This window comes from Cupressus sempervirens, chromosome 3 (assembly GCF_028749045.1).
Source record: "Cupressus sempervirens isolate cs-2001-9-10 chromosome 3, ASM2874904v1, whole genome shotgun sequence".
Lineage (NCBI taxonomy): Eukaryota > Viridiplantae > Streptophyta > Pinopsida > Cupressales > Cupressaceae > Cupressus > Cupressus sempervirens.
The window spans coordinates 715,475,921-715,500,042 of NC_143120.1; the positions used below are offsets into that span (position 1 = coordinate 715,475,921).

The 24,122-nt window shown below is 37.1% G+C and overlaps 1 protein-coding gene across 3 annotated transcripts in view; it reads left to right on the forward strand.

Moving 5' to 3' along the window:
* Positions 1–24,122, forward strand: part of LOC149568771 (putative sugar phosphate/phosphate translocator At1g48230) — a 117,331-nt gene that overhangs the window by 13,007 nt on the left and 80,202 nt on the right. For 2 of the 3 annotated variants that reach the window (XM_089821659.1, XM_089821660.1), the window contains one exon: positions 19,475–19,825. In XM_089821659.1, the coding sequence (XP_089677785.1) occupies positions 19,739–19,825 (87 nt within the window). In that variant the 5' untranslated portion in view covers positions 19,475–19,738. The remainder of the gene's footprint in view (positions 1–19,474; positions 19,826–24,122) is intronic. The other variant, XM_089821661.1, reaches the window with a different exon arrangement.

The following is a 24,122-nucleotide window of genomic DNA, read 5'->3' on the forward strand; positions in this document are numbered from 1 at the left end:
ATTTAGGAGACAAGAGGACTTTGATGAACTCAAAAAATTGAGGCCACCTAGCTTGGACAATAGTGTTGGCTGTCAATTGTGAAGTTCCATCTCCTTCTAGAAAAGTCAAGAAAATATCAGATTGTTGCCAGCCATGTAGTCTTATTTTGTGTAGGAAGAAAAGTATCAAATTTTGGTCTTGAATATTCTGGTAAGAACCACCAACTTCTTGAAGAAGCATAATTTTATCTTTTAATGACAACTATCTCCTAGATAAGATAAATTTATTAATGTCCAGCTAGAGACTACAAAAGGGTCTAAGAGACTAAAAGCATACAATGAGGGCAACAATTGATTGCAGGAGCACCAAATGGTGATTGAGAAAGCAACAAACAAGAAAGCAAAATATGTACGAAGGAAGACTAATGGTCCTTCCTAGGTGGGAAAATGTCCAGCATTAAAGGATGAGAGCTCTTGACCATCTCATAATACTGCTGGAGGTGGAGTGTCGTTGTCAAGATTACCTATTGCGAGGTCTCATAATCTTGGTGCAATTGGAAGTAGGAAGGTCAAGTGATCGCTTTGTAGCTTGGGCATGAGACATTGACAAGAAAAAAGAAGTGATAAGATGATAAAAAGTTTTCCTCGAAGGGAAAAGATTTTCTAAGGTAGGATTGCAAAGCTACATGGCCTCCTGGAGATAAAGAGCAAGACACCGTTGATCGATGTAGCCGAAGAAAGACAAAAGAGACATGCACTCGCTGAATAAGCAATGAAACCTCCCCTTGATCTCGTAGTAGGTGGGGCATTGAAAGATAAAGTGAATATCAACCTCGACCTCGCCTAAGACACAAAGGTGGTAGATTCGGTCTGCTTTGTTAATCTGGTGGCTAGTTTGGATGTAGGGCCGGTAGGAGCCAACACGGAAGGAACTCAAGGGGATTCAAAGGGCATGGCTACAATGCCAAGATAAGTATAAAGGGTGCACAATGACCTTGTCTTGAATGTCCAAAAAGTGCTCAGCATAGAAGGCCATCCTCGAGTAGAGAACACCCAAAGGGTTGCGCTAGGTTGTGGTAATATACTATCTATAGATGTCAAGTTTGATATGGTTGTTCAACTCCTAATGTGAGGGAAAGAGGTGAGCGGGAGCATCTTGAGAGTACTGGAAGGGAGGGAGACAATCAATTTTGACCTTGATCGAGCTCAACAAGGCAAAAGCCTGGGCACACCAACGATGGGCTTTGCCATTGGGGCCAAACTCGACAATAGTCGTAGACAAGCAGTAGACCAAGTAAGAGTATCTGTGATGCCCATAAGCATAATCCACAAAACCTCGAAGATGGTGAAGGAGCTAGACCAGGTTAAAGATTGCTTAAGTTTGAAGGGATGAGCACCAAACTTGGCCAAAATAATGTTGTGAGGAGTAGATCAATGACATCTAATGGTGTGCTGAAGGAGAAGGATATGAGCCCTCTCAATGGACCAGATAGTGTGTAGGAGAGAGGGCCAACACACAACAGAACTTAGAGCACAGTCGGTTCAACCAAGGAGTCCGAGAGGGACAACTTGGGCGTAGTGTTCTGAAAGTGATGTCAGAAGCACTATCGCTCAAGCATTGCGAAGGAGTTGAGCCCCTTGTTGATTGTGGGTTGCATGGTAAGTCTCATGCTAAAGCGGGGACTAGAGAACTTGACCTCGAGATAAGTGTATGAGGAAGCAATCTCAATATCATGACCTTGGAAATAGAAGTGAAGATGAGAGGTCTTCAGGCAATTAAAGATCATCACTCAGGTCATCCTCATGTTTACAATTAATAGTCATAAGTCACAAAATGAGGCCAAACCATAAGCTGTTGAAGGCCCTCCGGAGAAAAGGCCAAAAGAACCACATCATTAACAAATAAGAGAATGGGGATTAGGACCTGGGGCAAATAACAACTGTTGTTGGGGAGCGAAGACTTACAAAGGAAAGCATCAAGCTCATCAATGTATATGCCAAATAAGGTGGGAGAGATAGGTATAGGGCAACCATGCTTCACCCGGATGATGCTCTTGATCGGGTTGGGAAACCCTTGGGAAGTCCTAAATCTGCCTCCACATTCTCATATAATCTCATAATAGCTGCCAAGAGAGTTGCACAAATCTTAATGCTTCTAAGTTACTGAAAAAGAGTCTCACAGGGAACAAAATCAGGAGCTTGTGAAAGTCTACAAAGCAATAGTAGGCTTTCGTTGAGTGGTGTTGAACCTCCTCAATAATATCCCGTAGGGTCAAAATATGGTCTGTAGTTTGAAAAATGAGTGTGGAAATCGACTTGACCCCTTGTACGAAAACCTCGCTTGTCAAGTTCTCTAGATGAAATAGTGTTCAACATTGTAGCGTAGAGTTTGGAAAAAGTGTTCCCAATCATTAGTTGTGTAATTGTTGGGGTTGAAAAACGACCTTACCTTATGAGTAGGATAGATAATGTGCCTCGATCAAGAATCAAGTGAACCTGCAGAAACCACTCTATTAAAGAGTACAAAAAGGAAGGAGCCCAAAACCGTATAGCGAAGCTTGAAGAGTTTCGCCTAGAACCCTTCCTCATTCGCCACCTTGCTGCAACTCATGGAATTGATAGCCTGGTAAATGTTGGAGAAAGTGAAGAGGTGACAATGGGTCGGGGGAGTTAGGTGGAGGGAAGGTTGACCGTGTTGGAAATATTCAAGACTATGCTAGGTTACTGAGAGGGGAGGGGTGAATTAGTAACCTTAAAAACTTTAACAAATTCAGATCTTAATTGCAATAATCCATTACCATTTAATTCATTAAATCAGATCTAACTGCATGCATGAGAAATTGAAAGCATAAGACATTCATAACACTTGAACACAATAATTTGGTGACCTAGAAACCTGCCAAGTAGAAAGTAAAACTAGGGTGGGGATGATACCCACAAAACTTCAATACTGCAGCATAGAGTTGGCCTGTTAAGGTTTATAATGATCACTTCTGATGATCTGCCCTGTTAGGAGCAATTAGGACTGCTAGGTCCACCTTGTTAGAGGTTCTACAAACATACAATGAAGTATGCACTCGGTAAAGAGATTTGAGAAAAGATTGTTAAGTCTACCTTGTTAAAGGATTTGGACTGGTTCACCTATTAGGATGAAACAGTAGATCTTTGACTTGTGATGTGAATATCAGGATTTAACTGTGTGATTTTGAGTCAAACTCATTGACCCATGTTTCATGAGTAGTGATTCAACATGAATCCATCTCTCATAAGAATAAATGGAACACTTAGCACTCATTGGATCTAGGTAGTGCTAAGTGTTCCATTTATTCTTATGAGAGATGGATTCATGTTGAATCACTACTCATGAAACATGGGTCAATGAGTTTGACTCAAAATCACACAGTTAAATCCTGATATTCACATCACAAGTCAAAGATCTACTGTTTCATCCTAATAGGTGAACCAGTCCAAATCCTTTAACAAGGTAGACTTAACAATCTTTTCTCAAATCTCTTTACCGAGTGCATACTTCATTGTATGTTTGTAGAACCTCTAACAAGGTGGACCTAGCAGTCCTAATTGCTCCTAACAGGGCAGATCATCAGAAGTGATCATTATAAACCTTAACAGGCCAACTCTATGCTGCAGTATTTAAGTTTTGTGGGTATCATCCCCACCCCAGTTTTACTTTCTACTTGGAAGGTTTCTAGGTCACCAAATTATTGTGTTCAAGTGTTACGAATGTCTTATGCTTTCAGTTTCTCATGCATGCAGTTAGATCTGATTTAATGAATTACTCATCCATTTATTCTCATGAGAGATGGATTCATGTTGAATCACTACTCATGAAACATGGGTCAATGAGTTTGACTCAAAATCACACAGTTAAATCCTGATATTCACATCACAACTTGACTTGCTGTGGAAATTATCTCCTACTTATCAAGATCTTTGACTTACAACTGATTTGCTGATAGAGATTCTTTGAAGTGCTGATCACCTTTATGTGATAGATATGACTCTGCTGCTCCTTTGTTGATCTAGCCTTACAAATACACTTTGTCTGCTGTTGACTCACATTCACATGCTTCTATTTCACATTATTTTTCCTATCACACTTTTCACTCTTACTACTTTGGATATGATACAATGCATTACATATATATCAATCCAATTTACATAATTACAAAGTTGGCCAATATACAAGTTAACACCAATATTACATAGTCAGCCTATATGTAGATACTCGGGTTTTGAAGACTGACTTGGTGAAGTTTTGATACATGGCGTCCACTATCACTACTCGGCATCGTTATGCATTCGGTAGAAGTAGAAGCTCGGTCCATACTAATCATCTCAGAGTAGTCTCAAACTCGGTCTGCATTGGTGACTCAGTAGATATTGTGTAACTTGGTAGAAATTGAATTACTTGTTTACCATGACTGCACTCAGTAAACACTAATCATCACATAGCTCGGTTAACACTAACTTCGCTTCACATGAACTGCTAGCTTGGTAGAAACTGCAAAGCTTGGTAACCACTGAACTGCTAGACTTCACACTGCCTGATTCTGCTCGGTTTGAACTGTTGCACTTCACACTAATTGAATTCCCTTGGTAACCACTAAAATGCTCGGTAGGAACTGTAGAGCTCGGTGGTTACTGAATTACATGGCAAACACTGTAGATTGTTCAATGAGCTTGGTAGCCATACAAAATCTGAATAAGTGTTGTCACTAATAACAAACTTGACTAAATGTCAACAATCTCCTCCTTTGGCATTAGTGACAAAAACACTTATTAGCCAAAACTTATATACATCACAGTGTAGTACTGGCTTGGTATGGTATACTATTTTTTTGAGATTTTTCAAAATTTGTCTTTGTAAGTATATACAGTATACTATATCTGCAAATTCTTTGCTATATACACTTTTCTTTCCTTTGCATGATTCTCCCCCATACAATATACATAATAAGCGTCTCTCCCCTTATATAGCATACTAAGTGTCTCTCCCCCTTTTTGATAATAATGCTAAAGATTTATTTAAAACTTATTTACATGGAGACACCAATATAAGAAAGAGAATCATAATGTACCTTGAGAATAAGTGCTAAAGTCTTATCCCGATTTTCTTGCAAAACTTTGCAAGTATGTAGAGTAGTTTGCACTTCTGCAGAGAGTTCTATCATGTGGTCTGCAATGGAGAAGTTATTGTCACGGATCAATGTTTTGGAATAAGCAATATGCTTCTACATTGTATCCATGATGGGAAGGATCTGTGTCACAGGGTTCGCCGGATTTCAACCATGAAGTTCGAAATTCAGCGAACTTCAAAACTCTGCTAAAAAATCGCAAAAATTCGTCGCTAAATTCGACAGGGTACTGATTATTTAAATAAAATATATTAAAAAATCATTTTCGCAGGGCCCTTTCATGTCAAGCAGCGATAAGTGTAAATGATAACCTGCGTAGAAGCTCAAACTCCATCCACGGAAATATTTCTGAAGTTTATAATCTTGCTCGATAGATCAAATGATCGTCGGCTTCCTTTTTGATTCTAAATATCTAAATTAAATTCAAAGTTTAAACATTTAGATTTAATTTAAATATTCAGTTTTAATTTTTAAGTTTTCTTTTCTTTTAAATTTGTTTTAAAATAAAAATTTAGCATCTTCCTATTAAATCTTCTAATTTGTTTTGTAATATATTTTAGAATTTAATAAATGACCTAAATTATAATATTTAGTATTTAAATATAAATTTATCTACCTTAATTATGTTTTAAATTATTAAAAAAAAAATTGATTTGTATTTTATTAAATATATTAAAGTTTGATATTTTAAATATTTAGATTATAATATATTTTATGTTAGTATAAAAAGTTCTAATATAACTCTTACAATATATTAGTAATATTTAAATTAAGTTTTTTAAATCTATATAATATGGTTACGTTTTAAGATAACTCTTATCATATATTAGTAATATTTAAATTAAGTTTTTAAAATCTAATAATAGGAATATGTTTTAAAATGTATTCATATTATATAGAAATTTAACATAATAGTATTTATTTTTTAGATTTAATATTTATATTTAAAAAAAAAGAAATTTATATAAGGCGAATTTTTTTCGAATTTTTTTGGCCTCACCGAACTTCTCTCGAATTTTATCGTTGTCGAACTCGAATTCGAATTCGAACCTTGTGACATAGGGAAGGATCATATTTTGAATATCAATTAGTGCAGGCTAGATCCTGGCTTCTTCTCTCAACAACTCTGCCTGCATATCTGACAAGAATTTGATTTTCATATGATGTGCAAAGCATGAACTAGGGTCAAGTTGCAACTGCTGTGCACTGGCCTTTAGATCTTCATCAATCTTTGTTAGTTTTCTCTTTATTTCCTTTGTGAACTCGGTAACATTACACAACTTTCCAAAAAGTGATGTTACATTTGTGCAAGAGGTTTCAAGACTGGTCAAAATTGAGGAAAGCTCCACTTGCTAAATAGCTATTTGTTGAGCAATGTGCTCAAGCACTTTATTATCAAATTTCTTTTTTGCTTTCTCAATCAATTTGTCTTGACCATTGGAGTCCTCATTAAACTTCTAGACTGCCTCTTCTAATTGAAACAAAATGTGTTGAGAAGTATCAACTTCAACACCTATCGCCTGAGTCAAAATATTCTTGGCATCTTCAATGATTTTATATTCTCTGCCTCTCTCCTCTCTCAATTTCTTTTGTTTGGCCTTCTTTTGGAGGAGTTGACTAGCTATATGCATTTGATCTGCAGTGATATTATCAAAATCCCATTTGGGAATCTCAATCTCCTCATCTAGGTCTATATCCTCCTCTATCTCCTTTCCTCTACTTAAAAATCTTGTACTCGGTTGAGCCTTAGGTTCAACTGTCCTTGTACTTAATGTCTTTGAATTTGGAATGGAAACAATTGTAGAGATAGTAGGACTAGCAATGAAAATTGATATAGTACCAACAGATGGAATACTGATTGGTATGCTTATGGAATCCAAAATTGAAGTATTTACAAAAGTATCCAAAATTGTAGAAGACAAAATTGAAGAATCCAAAATTGTAGAACTCAAAACTGAAAGTACTTATTGCTGAAGAACTCAATTGTAGAACATACTGTATTCATTGCTGATGATGCTAACTCGGGAGCTGAAGAAGAGGGAGGCTGCAGCTCGGTAGATGAAGTGGTAGACACTTCTATTAGTGATGTGCTGAGTTGTGAGGGAGCGAAGAGTGATTGGACGTTTGATGTATCTGCTGTGGTCACAATCAAACTTGCTGAAGTTGTCTCCGAACTTGATGATGCTGCAATATTAGCTGGAGAGTGAGGAAGTGAGGCAGTGACTAAGGCTGCTATCTTCATAGGACCAGTCTCGTCATCATCTTCTTTGTCTTCCTCGATAGCTTCTTCCTCTTTATCTTCTTCAACTTCTTCATTGTCAAAATGTGTTGGCTCAGTGTATGTTTCTTCTTCCTCATCATCTTTGTCATCATCCTTGACTTCTACTGGGAAGTCACTTTGTTTATGCAAGTGATAAACATTCTTCCACATACTCGTGGCATTCTTGACCACATGCTCTATATCCTTTAACAAAATTAAACAAGTATTGAATCTAAGAGTCATCTTGTCTTCATTTTTCTTTATGGACTCTTTTACCTCAGCATCTGTGATGCTTGGTAGCAACTGCCTCAGGGTTTGTGCATAGATATCTTTAGCTGTTTGCATAGTAAAGTCCCATCTTGGCTTTATTTTCTCTAATAATTCATTAGTGATCTGGGAGGCTCTCTGATTAGGGGAATACTTCCATTTGCCCATCTTGGATAGCACCAATTCTTCAACCTGTTTCTTCTCAACCTTTGTCTTGGTTTTATACTTTAATGATTTGAAGTTGGTTATGCCAGCACCTTCTTCCAATTGTTTCAATCTTTCTTGGAAGGTGGGAGGAGGTTTGCTAAAGACAACTTCATTGCCTTTCTTCTTGGATCTCCTGGTAAGAACTGTAGTGGATGGCTTGGTGATGATCACCTTGCCTTTCTTCTTCATTGGCTCTTCTTCCTTTTTTGATTCCTCTTCAGCCTGTACTTCTTCCACATCTTTCCCCTTACCCTCAGTCAACATAAGAGGTGTGCTGGTTTTGAGTTTTGCTATTCTCCTCTTTCCTTTGTTAACTGCCCGTGGAAGCTTGATTTCAAGCTCTATTCTTGCCTTTGCCTCATCATATGTTCCAAAGTGTGGTGCCTTTGGATCAACAGGTTCATTTATCAAGGCTTCAATAATGTCTTTTGCTACATCTATATTCACCTCATAGGGAAGAAGTTTTACTGATACAACTTTGGGTTTCACTGCTTGAATGTAGACTTTGTCACTGTCTACCATGAAACAAACATCATCTTTGTAATCTTCAACCAATTTCTTTGGAATCCTGAAAATTTTATTCATTTTCTCCTTAAAGACATCAAAAAAATTATCCATTATACTAACAAAATTTTCTCCCATTTTTGCAATATATTCATTAATTTGATATAGCACTGGCACATCCTTTCTCCATACTATTGTGCCTTTTGAAGGGAAAAACTTTTGGACATAGAAAAATAGACATGTCAACAATGATCCGAATTTGCAAGGGTTGCTTCTGGAAATCCTTATACTTCCCATGTTTTTGTTATATTGCTTCAACAACAAATCTGCAAGATCATATGAAAGATTATTCTTCACAACTTTGTATGTCAAGTCTACTGCTTCACACAACACATTGTTTCAATGACTAGATCTGTAGATCTTGTGAGCTATCACATGTATGCCGAATTTCAATTCTGCATCAGTTACACTGCTGATCTTCATAACTTTGCTGTCCCACTCGGCTAGGGTTTTCTTTTCCAACTCCACCCGACCTAGGGTTTTAGTGGCCTTGGAGAGCATGGGAAGGCCGGTGATGTGATGAATCATCTTTTTAGTGATCAAAATTAGTTGCTCAAGCCATAACTGACCGTTGTGAACTCAGCTTAGGATGTATCTGATCCATTTGGTTTGGAAACTTCAGGGCAAGTGGGGAATGTGGGTTAAACAATTATCCTCGAAGTGCTTATGTTCGGGTTTAAGAACACCATTCACACATAGTTCACCTAGGGCATCATCCATCTCTAGGGTTCCGATTTCCTGAATTTGCACACTTAAAATGAGTTTGGATATTGTTAATGAGTAGTACCTTAGGAGGGATTTGCGATTGTGCTCTGTTTGGATCGAGGGTTTCAGCAATCGTCGACACAGGTTTGAAATCAAGTGCTTTCCATTCGACTCCTCGGACCAACATTTCTGACCCTTTCCTTGCTTTGCTGCTGTTGCTTGATGCTGCCATGGCTACTCGGTAAGCTATGAAAAACTTTGAAGGATTTTAGCTGCAAATTCCGCTTGAAATCGCTTGATTGCTCTTCAATTCGCTTGATCGCAATAACACTTAGAATTCTTGATGAAAATGAATTCGATTTTTTGCTTTTTGTTAAAACTTCGCCATTAATGCTCAGTACAAAGGTAGCTCTGATGACATCATTATGTGCGACAGGCTGTCATCCACTATTCAATTGATTACTCAGTGAAGGCTTCATAACTTGGTAACCAAACATGTGTGACTAGTTACTCCCGACCTTGCTCGGTAGAGTCTATGACTCAACCTTACTTGGTAGAGAAGGCAACTCGGTGATAACTGATAATGATCTTCCTTGATGATCCTTTTGTATCTTGAATACTGATTTAGATCTTTGTCACCTTTCAATTGGAACTGTATGGATGTGATCATGATAATGCAGTTCTAGTTCTTCCTTAAGAACTTAGTTGAAAATGGTGGAGTCACCCACTTCTTGAGTGACATGACCATCGTTGCTTGAACTAGCTTCCTCGGTAGATTTAGGAATCCATTGCTACCTCATCTGCTTTTGGATGTTATTTGCTTTTGCTTTCTTTCCATCTTCAATTCTACCTATATTCATGCAATTCTTGGCTAGATGACCAAGTTCTGTACAAGTGATACATCTTATGGGGGTATCTCTCTTCCTTGTGTGATGTTTAACACAGTTCATGCCAATGTGTCCATATTCTCCACAATGACATCTACACCAAGTGTTATAGTCCCAACCGAATATTGCTTTCACAATTTGCTCCGCTGGATTGAATGACTTGGTTCTGCAGTCTGATGCCTTGTGACCTTGTTTCTTGCATTTGTGACACTTGCCTTCAAATTTTGGTTTCTCTTTGCATTCATTAGCCTTATGACCATGCTGATTGCAATTGTAGCATTTATCATTGAATTTTGCTTTACTGTTACTCCAACATCTGTTTGATGTATGACCTATCTTACCACAGTGATTGCAAGTAGGTTTTTGATTCCTTTGAACACCTTGTTTAGAGGATTCACCTTCTTCTTTGTATTCAATTCCTACTTTTCCTTTTTGTCTATAGAGATTCTACTCATTCAGTTGATTCAATTGATTCATGTTTGCTTGGGATTTCATCATTCTTTCATTGATTTGCTTTTCAATGTTTAGGTCATTTTTCAATTTTCCACTAATTTGCTTTTTAGATCTCAGCGCACTTCTTATTCTTTCATTGATTTGTCTTTCCAAATTTAGATCATTTCTTAATCTTTCATTGATCTGTCTTTGGCTCATGCTTTCCTAATTGCATTGGAGATTTGATCCATAAGATCTACATGCTGAAGGGATTGGTTCTGCATCTCATTGTTTCTTCCATCCATTTCTTCTTTCATCTTGTTCCTCTGTTCCAAGATTTCACATAGCCTTACTGACTGAATTTCTTGTTCTCTTTTGAGCTTTCTTCTTCTTGCAGGGAACCATTCTTCTCTAAGAGTTCTTCGATTGCATCATTTGCTTCATCTGAACTGCTTGAAGGGATTCTTCAATGTACTAATGATCATTCATTTGATTTGCAGGTTCCTTCCTTCTTTTCAGGGGTTGTGAAAGTTGCTCCTTAGCTTTATTGAGTTGTGCAATGGCCATTTCTAGATCTAGCTTTTCATTGTCAATTGCCTTATCAACTCTGAATATCTCCATGTCCTTAATCTTTGCTCAAGCTGTCAAGCTTTATCCTGAGAACCATAAAGCTCTGATACCAATTGTTGGAAATATTCAAGACTATGCTAGGTTACTGAGAGGGGAGGGGTGAATCAGTAACCTTAAAAACTTTACCAAATTCAGATCTTAATTGCAATAATCCAATTACCATTTAATTCATTAAATCAGATCTAGCTGCATGCATGAGAAACTGAAAGCATAAGACATTCATAACACTTGAACACAATAATTTGGTGACTCAAAAATCTTCCAAATAGAAAGTAAAACTGGGGTGGGGATGATACGCACAAAACTTCAATACTGCAGCATAAAGTTGGCCCGTTAAGGCTTATAATGATCACTTTTGATGATCTGCCCTGTTAGGAGAAATTAGGACTGCTAGGTCCACCTTGTTAGAGGTTTTACAAACATATAATGAAGTATGCACTCGGTAAAGAGATTTGAGAAAAGACTGTTAAGTCTATATTGTTAAAGGATTTGGACTGGTTCACTTGTTAGGATGAAATAGTAGATCTCTGACTTACAACTAATTTGTTGATAGAGATTCTTTGAAGTGCTGATCACCTTTATGTGATAGATATGACTCTACTGCTCCTTTGCTGATCTGGTCTTATAATACACTTTGTCTGTTGCTGACTCACATTCGCATGCTTCTATTTCACATTATTTTCACTGTCACACTTTTCATTCTTACTACTTTGGATATGATGCAATATATTACATATATATCAATCCAATTTACATAATTACAAACTTTGCCAATATACAAGTTAACACCAATATTACAAAGTCGGCTCATATGTAGATACTTGGGTTTTGAAGATTGACTTGGTGAACTTTTGATACACGGCGTCCACTGTCACTACTTGGCATCGTCATGCATTCGGTAGAAGTAGAAGCTCGGTCCATACTAATCATCTCAGAGTAGTCTCGAACTCGGTTTGCACTGGTGACTCTGTAGATACTATGTAACTTGGTAGAAACTGAATTACTCGTTTACCATGATTGCACTTGATAAACACTAATCATTACATAGCTCGCTTAACACTAACTTTGCTTCACTTGAACTGCTAGCTCAGTAGAAACTGCAAAGCTTGGTAGCCACTGAATTGCTCGAGTTGGACTGCTAGACTTCGCACTGCGTAATTCTACTCGGTTTGAACTGTTGCACTTCACACTAACCGAATTCTCTTGGTAACCACTAAGATGCTTAGTAGGAACTGTAGAGCTCGGTGGCTACTGAATTACATGTCAAACACTGTAGATTGTTCAATGAGCTCGGTAGCCATACAAAATTTGAATAAGCGTTGTCACTAATAACAAACTTGACTAAATGTCAACAGACCGAGGACGTTGTAAAGATTGGTGTAGAAGACTAAGGAGATGTGCTCCAATGTGGAGGGAGAAGGGGGTGGCGAGGGATCAACATGCACCAAAAGAGCTTGGGGGAATGCAAGAGGGAGGTGCAAAGGACTTACACTGCGAAGAGATGAACAACTACTTGTGACGAAGAAACCGGTGGTGGGAGAGACACAATGGGGCGAAGGACAATGAGTGGGAGTTGAACGCCGAATGAATCAAACGGTGGAAGGATTTGCAGACTTCGTCGAACCATTGGTTCATAGGATAGGTGTTCCCTTGCTTGAGGCTAAGGGAGAAAGGATTTGTGCAACGGGGGGTGGAGAGGAGGGTGGTCTCTTAAAGTGCAGTCGCCAGAAGATTGAACATAGAGGAGGCATCAATGAACTCAGTGAAAGAGGCTTGGGGAAGGAGCCACCTAAGATAGAGGGTAAAGAATTCGCGATTTCTGTCTGAAAGTGAAAGGTGATGCGGGTGAGGGAAGACACAACAGGGGTAGGGGGGTAGAGGAACGCAAAACGAGAGGCTAAGGGAAGGTTAAGAGACAATGAAGTGACAAATGGGGGGTGATGGAGGCACACGAGAGAACACAATCCACAACACTTGCACCCCTACAGTGGGGCCAGTAGGTGAAGAGCCTAGAGCTAGGTAGACAAGGGAGCCCATTTAGAATCACCAGATCAATAGCTTTGCAAAACTAAAGGAGATGACGCCCATAACCCGTAAGAGGCCCCCGATTGTCATCGGAAAAGTGCTGAAGACTCAGGCTGGTCAAATTTGTCTCATAAGTACAAATCGAATTGAACCCACGATCATGGAGGAGGCCTTGAAGATCTCTGGTCTGTGTATTAAAACCCCTTAGGATGATGATGTCACCCATGGTTGAGAATTTGGAGATGCACTCATGTAGGTCAGTGAAAGGGTCACAATCATCAACACTATGCACTACATAGGATGAGGTGGTTGGCAGAAAATAGCAAGCAACAATAAAGATATCCCTGTGATACAGATCAGTACAACCAATGTGGATACACATGAATGTGGTCAAAGCATTCAAGTGAACAACCGTAGTAGAACCGTCGATACAATCATAGATCGAAAAGGCAACCCCGCCAGAATCGCTAATCCCACTAGAAGTCTTGACCTTGTTCCTACAAATAGAAGGAAACATTAAATTGCTGCCAATTGTGCATTTTTGTCTTCTTGCAAAAAACCAGATATGTGCTTTATTTTATTTTGTTTTGTGTCTTCTACCGACTTCTAGAAAGGGGTGAAATCAGATTGTTTACTTGCCTTGCATGACAAGTTAATATCTGCATCAAGTAGGTATATATATAGATGACTCTTCCATGTTGTTGGTTATGTTGAATATTTTGGTTCACAATTGTGCGGGATTTGGATCTTGGGACAAAAGCTCGAAGAGATCACCTTTGCAGCTGTATGTTGGTCGAGCTCTACATGATCTTGGGACGAAATCCTTAAGAGTTTTTCTTTGTTGTGTTACTGTTCGAACTTAATATTGAGTTCTGTGTAATTCGAAAACTTGAACTTCTGTTGTGAAGAAATTCTCTACCAGTTTCAAATATAAATATATTCCTAAATTTATAGTTATTGGGTAAAATATGTTATTTGATGATTTGAATCTGCACAAGTATTATTGACTATTTCTTTCCTTGAATCAATATTGTGTAATCAGTTATTTATTGTGAGGATTAAATAGTTCAAAAAACAAAATTCAAATCATATAGACCTTATGGTCTTTACACATAATCACTGGGGGACTTACATTAGCTTCTTTGTGGAGGGTCTATCAACTTTGCAAATGCCATTATATAGCAATTGAGCTGTTTAAACTAATCCTAACAATTGCTTGGAATGAAGTGCAAAAGATGAAGGTTTATAGAACTAGACTATTTCTACTTCTACTCCTAATGCAAGATGATTTTGCTGTTGTAGTAAGACTGAACTAGTACTTGCTTTGCCAAGTCAACTACGCTAAGGTGGGTGCAAATCTTCTGAGGGTACAAGCATGATTTTTGAACCACTTGTGAGTGTGTCAACCTTAAATGATGCCAATCTATGATCTCCAAATAATTGAATTGAAGCACTTGCAATGAGGTCTAAAGTAATCTTCCATTGTTATTTGCAATTAATAAACACCAAAAGGTTTGGATACTAGTTTCACCATGATGTAACCTTATGGGCCAATGAGAAAGTTACATATCTTTTATGGACCAAAGGTAAAATAGGTTAGGTGAAGACATTAGTTGAACTCCACATGGAATGACTGGATTGAATGATTGTCCAGTCTTCGATTGATTGTGATGGCTCATATTCCCAAATTGCTTCATTTTCATGTAGTTTTCCATCCCCTAAAATTCTCCACCTTGAAACCATCTCATTGTTATGACTTTGAACTTGCTTGTATTGGTGTCTCGCCTTTATTTTGCTCTTGTATTAGTGATGGTTGGATCATTCTAATTGAACTTGGATTTCAAAAGGAAATTTAAGTTTGTGTGATCTCCTTAATTTCTAGACTTGATCGCCCTCTCTGCACACCTTGCCCTTTGACTTCCATCATGATGACCTGACAAATGACTTGAACTAGTATTTGTATCTTTACTTTCTCCTTGCTCGAAGACTCAGATATTTACATTCCTCTTTCCTTTGGTCCCGTATGCATGCCACCTCCTTTCCCTTTGAATTTGGTTTGCATCTTGACTTGTTCAATGGATGTCTCATGAATTGTTGAGCTTCCCATGTCAATCTTGAAGTGGTAACCTCAATATGCCTGCCCTCGAATATCTCCAACACGCATGAAATAATTAGCTTGTAAAAAATTAGTTGTCATATACATAGCTTTTACCTTCATGACTTAATTTGAGGATTAAAATCATACATATTCACACTTTCCTATTGAAGTGATTTTTGAATATCAACTTAATTACAACCTTGAATTCTTAAGACAGCAAATTGAAAAGATTAATGATTTTTTTTTTTTCAAAATTCACCTCAACTGATTTCTATTATGCTATATCAAAGCAGCTTCCATTTCTACCTTATAACCTGGTTTCTAACTTGCTAATCCAAAGACATTTAATTTTCCATTTAAGTTTCCTTGAAGAGCACTAATTAATCTCTTGAGCTCATGATCTTAACATTGCAAACTTTGTTTTCTTTTACACCTAGTGGAAATTAGTAAGACAATTCCAAGTGTCCAAATATTTGATGCTCTTGACTTTATTCCTTATCTGATTTTTGCATCCATAACGTTGTGCCCTAGCTTTGTTTCACTGCCTTGAATAAAAATTGAAGTTGAAATGGTTTGTTTAACCACTCTTATATAGCACCGAAAGAGATGTCCATTGGGAGGGTTGACTTGTTTAGGTATAGATTTGGATTTAAATTTAAATTTCCTCATCTTAGACAAGCCAACTTGATTGGGGCCTTTCAATTTGGTCTAAAATCAATTTAAATTTGATCGGTCTTCTTTGTATTTGACTCTCTAGCTGACTTAATTTCCTTCCTTTTTAACAAATTTTAATTTCCCATCATACTTCTTAGAAATTGCGCCTCATTTGGGCTCATGAGATTTTTGGATTTTTTCAACATCATCGGTTTGGACTTCTTGCATTTCGAGTGGAGTTTGTCTTCTTGTTGGGCTCTTCCAGTTTGACCCTGCGAAAATTGTCTAGTGTGGATTCATACTTCTTTGCATTTTCAGAAATGGAGGTCTCCTCGGGCTCAACTCCATGTTGTGAAGATTACCTAGCCTTTGGGATTTCAATCAACATACACCAGCTCGGAGTCAAGATTATTCATTTGTGGGGTTACTTCATCTAATCATTTTTGGAATTCACCCACCTGTTAGGTTCCTTGAATGACTGAAGTAGAAAATGTCCTTGTGTTGGGCTCCAACTTCAAGATCTGATAGGAGTTCTTCATGTTATGGGGCTATATGTATGGTTGGAGCAGATATTGACCACTCTCTAGGCACCTTTAAGTTCAGTGGAAACAAGGGTTGCTTCGGGATCATGTTATAAATGCTTGGTGCAAATTGCATGGGCATTGGGCTGATGGATCCCCAAGGATGTTGGACTCAATCAAGTAGCCAGAATTTTTTTTCTCTAATTGTCCTAGCAATTTCCTTACCGTCTTTAACTTAATTTCCACGTTTGATCTTTATTCCTTACCAGAGTCAAATTTCTTCATGCCTGTTCATTTCCTCTTTATCAAACTCAAAATTTCATTTTTTCATTAACTTGCACTTCAATTGCTTTAAGTTTTTTTCATTAAAACACTCAGAATTTCATGAAGATAATGCCAAGAATGTTTGTTATTTCACTCTGATTTTCAACAATTGCTAGGTGGATGATGCCTACTTGTTGGGTGCACCATCATGCCAAGGGTGTAATTGATCATCTCTTGGGTGCCTTAAGCTACTTGGTCGGAATTTGACATGGAGTTTTGCTTGGACATTTTGTCTTTGGGCAGAATTTGTATAGCCGTTGGGTGCCTACTTCACAACACACATCAGAAATTGCCATGGTTTGGGGTTCAAACATGGAGGGCAAATTGGAAATTGCTTTGTTTGGAAAATATCATGAGGTCCAAATCGAAATTTGTCAAGCCCTTGGGCTTAACTTGATTACCCTTAATAAATGACTATAGAATTAATCTTACCTCTTGCCCAAGTTATATGCACTCTACACCGTTTACTTGATCACTCTTAATCAACATCATTTCCTCCTTGATTGCAATTCGTATGTGGTAGATTGAAGTTGATATCTACCGTGAAAATAAGATCAATTTTGAAAGCCATTTTTAACCTCCCCGTAGTCACGAGCACCTCCTCGAGTTTGAGAGCTTTTCAAGTTGAGTGGAAATGATGATACTTGATCTCTACTACCAAGTTGTTGAGAAATTGACTAAGGGGCTGGGAACTTGACTTGCTTTTGAACATCGTCCACTTCCCACTATACTTCAACTCTTACTTGACACCCAAAGAAACCCTGTCACAATAACCTTGACATCTTGCTATGACCTCAAAATGTTGCCGAGCTACTCCAAAGCTAAGTCCTACTAACTGCGAAAGTGAAAAAGGGGTCCCCATTTGCAATGGAGCAATGGTACGAAAACATCACATCAGGGACATTACAAAATTTATCTCTATTCGAGAAATAATGGTCTATCCATATGCTCTATGCATCAAATGACCCTCTACTAATAGGTTTCAGAGTGATGCTTTTGATTAGAAAGCAATATATAGTTAACTGCTTTTGAAACTATTCAATATTTCTTTGCATTTCCCAAGTAATATCGCATATCCAGCTTAATATCAATAGAGCATGATTGAGATAACAATTTTTTCCTGTTCTTTTTCTCAAAATGTGTCTTTGTAGCATTTGTTTACAAAGCCACGAAAGTCTTGTAACCTCTGTCTATGTTTTTATGAACATTGTTGTCCCAGTAGGGCTTATTATCTAAATCCATATTAAGTGAGCCATTAAGTTTTAAAATTTAACCTCTTCAAGGATCCTATAATCATAAGATACTGACAGAGACTGATTTCTTCTTAGGTCTTAGTCCCGTGATGTATTAATTTCTCAATGCTAATGGCTTGGTAGGACAAATTAAGGGCCTTTTGTAAGAAGAATTATATCTTTGGGAAAAGGATGATGTGCTCATATATCCACTTTGTCTTGCCTAATTTTACTATTTCATTCATCTCCATGCATACCATATAATGACAGCTGCACCCTTGTTCTGCGTGCCCACGTGCCCATATTTAATATTTACACTATTACCTTTCACTTGTTGTAGATATCTGTATAATCTCTAACCTATGTGATCTTGATATCAACATTCTTAAATATATTTTTATATTCTGACATGCACTGATATCTATCTATGGATTTGCTTCTTGCGGATTCGTCATTCATATTCTTGTTTGGCATGTATTGTTATATTCTACTTAGATGTTATTTAAGATAATGTTTTGCTTAATTGTAGCCCAAAATGTGTATGGCATTTTGATATTCACATTTTGCTACTCAGTCCAAAATCCCATTCACACCAAACTGTGCTTTTCACACATTCACTTTAGGATGATGATGTTTTTACTTTAAAAGTTTTAGATAAAATTTTGGGATTTTTATTTCTCTTCGTGGTTTTTTTACTTTATTCTTATAATTTTGTATAGTATATTTATCTTTGAATTTTCTACTGCTCTGTTTCTTTGCGCTTTTCCTACATTGCTGTATATGCATTCCCCTTTTGACATTTCATTCATGCAATTGTGTTGCATAATTGGTTATCCTGCAATTTTGATGGCCATCTTTAGTTCCTGTTTGCATATGAGGTCCTCAATTGTGTTAGGTGATTTCCTAAAGGTTACCCCCGTTCTCTTGCTCTCTCTTTTAATTGTTGTTCTTTTTGGGAATTGGGAACGGATTAAGCAAATGGGCTTGCTATATGCTTTTCAGCAGAGTTCCAATTTGTGAGAAGTGATTGTCTATAGTTTGATAATCAGAAACTCATTTGATAATTCCGGTTCTTTATACCAAGGACTTTTTATTTAGTGCTAAAGAAGTAGAATATAATTATTAGTTTCATAGATATGCTAAACACGAGATTTTTACAGCTAAGAATTTAGGAGATCAAGGTTTAGTCACCTTAACTTCTATAGCTAATGCCTAATGGTGTGTTTCTTTTAAGGAAGGCTCCGTTTTCTCCTATGACTTGTATTAGTCTTTTTTGTTAATAATTCATATTATTGGGGAAGACGACCTACTATAATCTAAAATTTTGCAGGTCTATTAGTATTTATGCTTGATTATCTAAAAGCTTGTAATCAAAATGGCTACCATTTTGAAGTCATGTTTCAAAATTTGATTTGTTTTTGTAACACAGATCTATTCCTTGTTTCAGGGCTTCACACATTGACATTACACTTTAATACAGATTAAGCTATTTGAATTTCAACTTTCATAGTTTGATTTGCTCTTGTAATGCAGGTCTATGGTTTCACTACTTGGCTTTGACTTTAGATCTTTGATCACAGAGAGCTGATGCTTAAAGCTCCTATCCCCTATGTGGAAGATAGCTTTTAGATTGTGAGATTCAGTCTGCTGTCCTGAGGACACACCCTTCACCATGGAACCTTGCAGAAGACTGAAGTTGGCATCTGCTTTGCACATGGGACAATACTTCTGATTTGAGTGACTTATTAGATCAAATAAATTTAAGTTGTTTCCTGAGTTAACCAGCAGTTCTTCACAATGCTGATTAACAAATCACTGTTGCTAACCTATCTGTACCTGCTCATATACATCTCACTTTCATCTGGCGTTATTCTGTATAATAAGGTACTTTGCCTATTGCTTTGATGTTTTTATGTCTCTTTAAAATCTTTTTTTATTTCACTGTAATACATTTGCATTATCGAAAGTTCTTTGTAATTCTCTGTAATGTTACTTCTGGTTTGTGCAGTCAAGATAGATATTTTTGGCTTATGTTTTATCAAAACAATTTTTTATTTAATTAAAGCTGTGTATGGACCAGTTTGCATTGGGCATTATCTAAATGGCTATTATATTTATTGTATGATTTCACATGTAATTCTCCTATCAGCAATTTGAACACAATTTACCATGTATTAGGAATCAGGATGCTATAAAAGCATTTTTATAACAGAATGTATCATCTTAGTCTTATTATGGTCAAAAAGAGGAATCTGGATGCTTCTGACAACTCTGTGAAGCAGATGTATAATTGTGGTTAACAACTCCATCAACTAAGTTCATATTTGTTCTCATTGTGTGTTGATTCTGCTGCTGTGATTTTTATTGTTTCTGGGATTTCTGTAAACATTGGAGTTTCTCCGAGTTTCCACGTTGAGAGGATGCAGGGACTTCAGTGTCAGTTTTTTTTTTTCTCAAAGTTTGGGGATTGCAAGGCTACAATAATCAGAGATAATGCAATCTAAAATCAGCTTTTAGGTTTTTACTGTTTGAGGGTTTTTTCAGCTTTATTTTCTTGAAAATTTACCTTTTTTCTTAAAATCTTTATTCAACAAATGGAGCATGTTGTCCAGTCTTGATAAAAGGGTATGTCTCCTCCAAGGTGACATTTGGCATATTGGAGATGTCACCTCCCTGAGGATGCATCCCCATGGGAAATTGAAAAAACATGCCATCCTCTGCTCTCTAACATTACAAAAGAGGAAAAAGTGACAGAGGAAATGAAAAACAAACACTATTATTTAGGGGTGACATGGAAGCACTTCAATAAGATGTAGACCTCCATTTCACGTACTAAGGTATTCAAATGTATATGTAGGGAAAGCGAGAATCTTCAAAAAAGACTCCCTTTTGAATCCAAATCAGAATAGCAAGGCCCAAATGAAGAAAGGGATGCCAATACTGATCTTGAATTGTGAAAAGGAATACAATATAAAGAAATACTCTCTTTGGCTCGTGTGTGATCATGTGTATGTAAAATTGAACTAATTGATTAAGTAATGTAGATCTAGATGTCAAGTGTATACAATCAGCTCAATTAAGATATAGGTTATGCTAAATTTATGAATGGAAATGAAAGACAGAAAACTCACCTTGAAGTGCGCACAAGAAGTCACGCTTAAACTTTGAAAAGTGCGGATCTAGATCTATAACTGAAAATCTAATTGTAGATCCTTGAACATAATGAAAAACCCCCAAAAACCTAGAAACTGATTTTCTGTCCGAGGAGTGGAGAATAGGTTGACTTGGTGGTAATTGTTCTAGATCTATTCCCACGATGTCACTCTGTTCTGGGGGCATTGTAACAAGGTTGACCCAGATTTGTCGGAAAGCTTTCAAAGGGTTATTTCTCGATCTGCAATCACAAGTTCGCTATCTTGCTCTTACACACATAAAATTGAGGCTTTTGTTGTTGGGTGGATGAGGGCTTGCCTTGGTCAAGCCCTAGATTGAGGAATCAACCCTAAATTGAGAAATGTAAATGTATGGAAATGAAAACAATATAAATGCAAGTATTTAGCTTGCTTGTAAAAACCCTTATCAATAAGGATTTTGCCTTGTTGTATGTTATAGAAGTTTAATTCTATGTGAAAATGTAGGATATCTTCACAAGTCGCAATAGATCTACCATAACCACATCATGGAGCCATGGATGTAGATGTGCGTCAATGAAGAAGATGATGAATGCCTCAATGTAGATTCCCTTGATGACTAACAATATGCTAGATCTTGAAGAGGAAATGTTCATAAAGAATCCTTCAATGCTTGATGAAAACTCCTTTGCTTGAATGCCTTGAATGCAAAGTGTAAATGTAGCTTGCATTTATGTGAGATATGAAAAATGAAGCCCTTTAGTCTCCTTATATACTAGTTTTCAGTCGGAAAATACTACAAGTTAACAATTTGGAACCCCAAGACTTTTTTGGCCTCGTGCTTCACAATCATTAGGGAAGAGGCTACTTAGGTCAATCTGTTCTAGAACAAGTCAAGACAGGCCTCATAAAGCTTAGGATGAATGCAAAAAGACTCGGGGAATAGGTGGAAGAAAACAGGAGAAAGAGGGCATCGAGCACAAATCCATCCATGGTCCAGGAAGCCATTATGAAATGGGTGCTAAAAGGTCTTAAAAGGTGAGTGCGCCCATTTTAAGACTATACATTTAGACCCCACTTTAGCAAGAGTAGGAGTCGTCTCAAAACTCATGGTAAATTAGATCAAAAGTAAAGAGCTGATCTTATCATAACTTAGGAGACAAAGAAATCATCAAGCCCCCAAGAGACTTGAGTCTTGAACACATCCAAAATCATTATAAGAGAGATAGCACTACAAAAGGGGTGTAGTTACTTGCCCAATTAGGTTTGCGTGGTTACTTGAAGCACAAAAGAAAATAAACAGAAAAAGAAGGGGGAAGGTCTATAGGAGATGGCGTTGAATGGTCTAGCAGGTGTGTGTGGCATGCTAGTCAACCCATTGAAGATGAATTGAATGTTAGCGTGTGGCAATGCTAGTCTATCTATCAAAAGAAGAATAAAAAAATGACCCAGGCATAAGAATGTGTGTCCTCAAGGGATCAAAAACAAGACTAGGCTTTTCAAACTGTCAATAGTCCAAAGAAGAATCAAAAGCTAGGATCAAGCCTCCCAAATTGTTAATAATTTAGAGAGAGATCCAAAGAGACCAAGCTCCCAAGAACTGTTAATAGCTCAAGGAAATTGATAGTACGCAAAAGGAGACAGAGAAAAAGATGAAGCAATACTGCATAGATTTGCGGATAACCCAAAAATATACCAAGTGGACATAGATAAAGTATTCTAAGCCATACTCATAATCCCTATTTGCTACTCCATGAAAAAAGAATGAGCGGAGTGTATGCCCCCACATTAAAGCGATTGTAAACACCTTAACAAGAGCAATGGCTTTAACAGAAGCATACATGCATCCACTATGAACGTTTGCACTATGAGATGTTCCCAAGAGAGAGAACATATCAAGGGAAATGAACACATAACAAAAAGAGAGAACATGGAGGGATCTATCAATTTTGGGGTCAGTATGATCATATGAATAGAATCAACTTTCTAATGTGACATGTTTGGCCAATAGTTGTTCATGTTGGGAGGAAAGAAAGGAAGATAGACCATACGAATGAGATAAATTCAAAAGGAGGGTTTTCTTTATATTCACTATAATTTCAAAAGCTGAACTTTCAAACTTAAGTAGATAATTAAATATTAAAATGAGTACAATCTTAACAAAAGATGGTGAAGGACTACATATTGTTTGATTGCTACTTGTTTGTTAGTTTATCCTTTCCCATCTTGCGAACTTGCAAAAATAGAGAGAGGGGGGTGTAGCAAAGGAGTGGACCTTGTTAATTTCCACAAAGATGGTTAAATTGACTAAGAGATGGGGAGAATGCTAGATGACTCCTTTATCTTGGTAGATCGTGATAAAGGGATAGTCGTAATGGTGGTGGTGAAGGAGATGGGGGTTGTTTACTAGCTTATGCATGCAAACATAACCCATTTTCCTTTTCTTAATTAATTTGAAGGAGAGTGAATCCGCTTGGCTCAACCTCAAAATTTGATTGAAAGGGATTGAGTACAAGGCAGGTTTAATAGTCCTTGTTTGAGTTGAAATGGACTATACAAAGATATGAACTTGCCACTAGATCTAAGTTTAACATCCGGTTTTCCCGAGTCTAAATTAACATATATCATACTTAATGAATACAATTATTACTTCATTTCATAGGAAGACAGTCATATCATTCATGTTCATGTGAATAAGATTTACCGTTAAAATCAGTTAAACAAAATTTCTTAACTAAATGCTTGAAATACCATTAAATGAAATTGCTTCAGAAATTGAAATAACATACCTCGAAAAATTGAGACTGAAAAATCAACTAAGTATGCTTCTGCAACCACCTGGATTAGTCCACAAATACACTATAACAATTTCACAAGACAACTATCATCTAATAACTGCTATCTTATAATCAAATGATAAATACAATTAAATACTTTTGTTATTTTAAATTAGGGCATCACATACCATTGTATCAATTAGGGCATTGTTTACCTTCGGTTCATTTAGGGCTTTTGATACTGCTATCTCACTTGGGGCTTCTGCGACCACG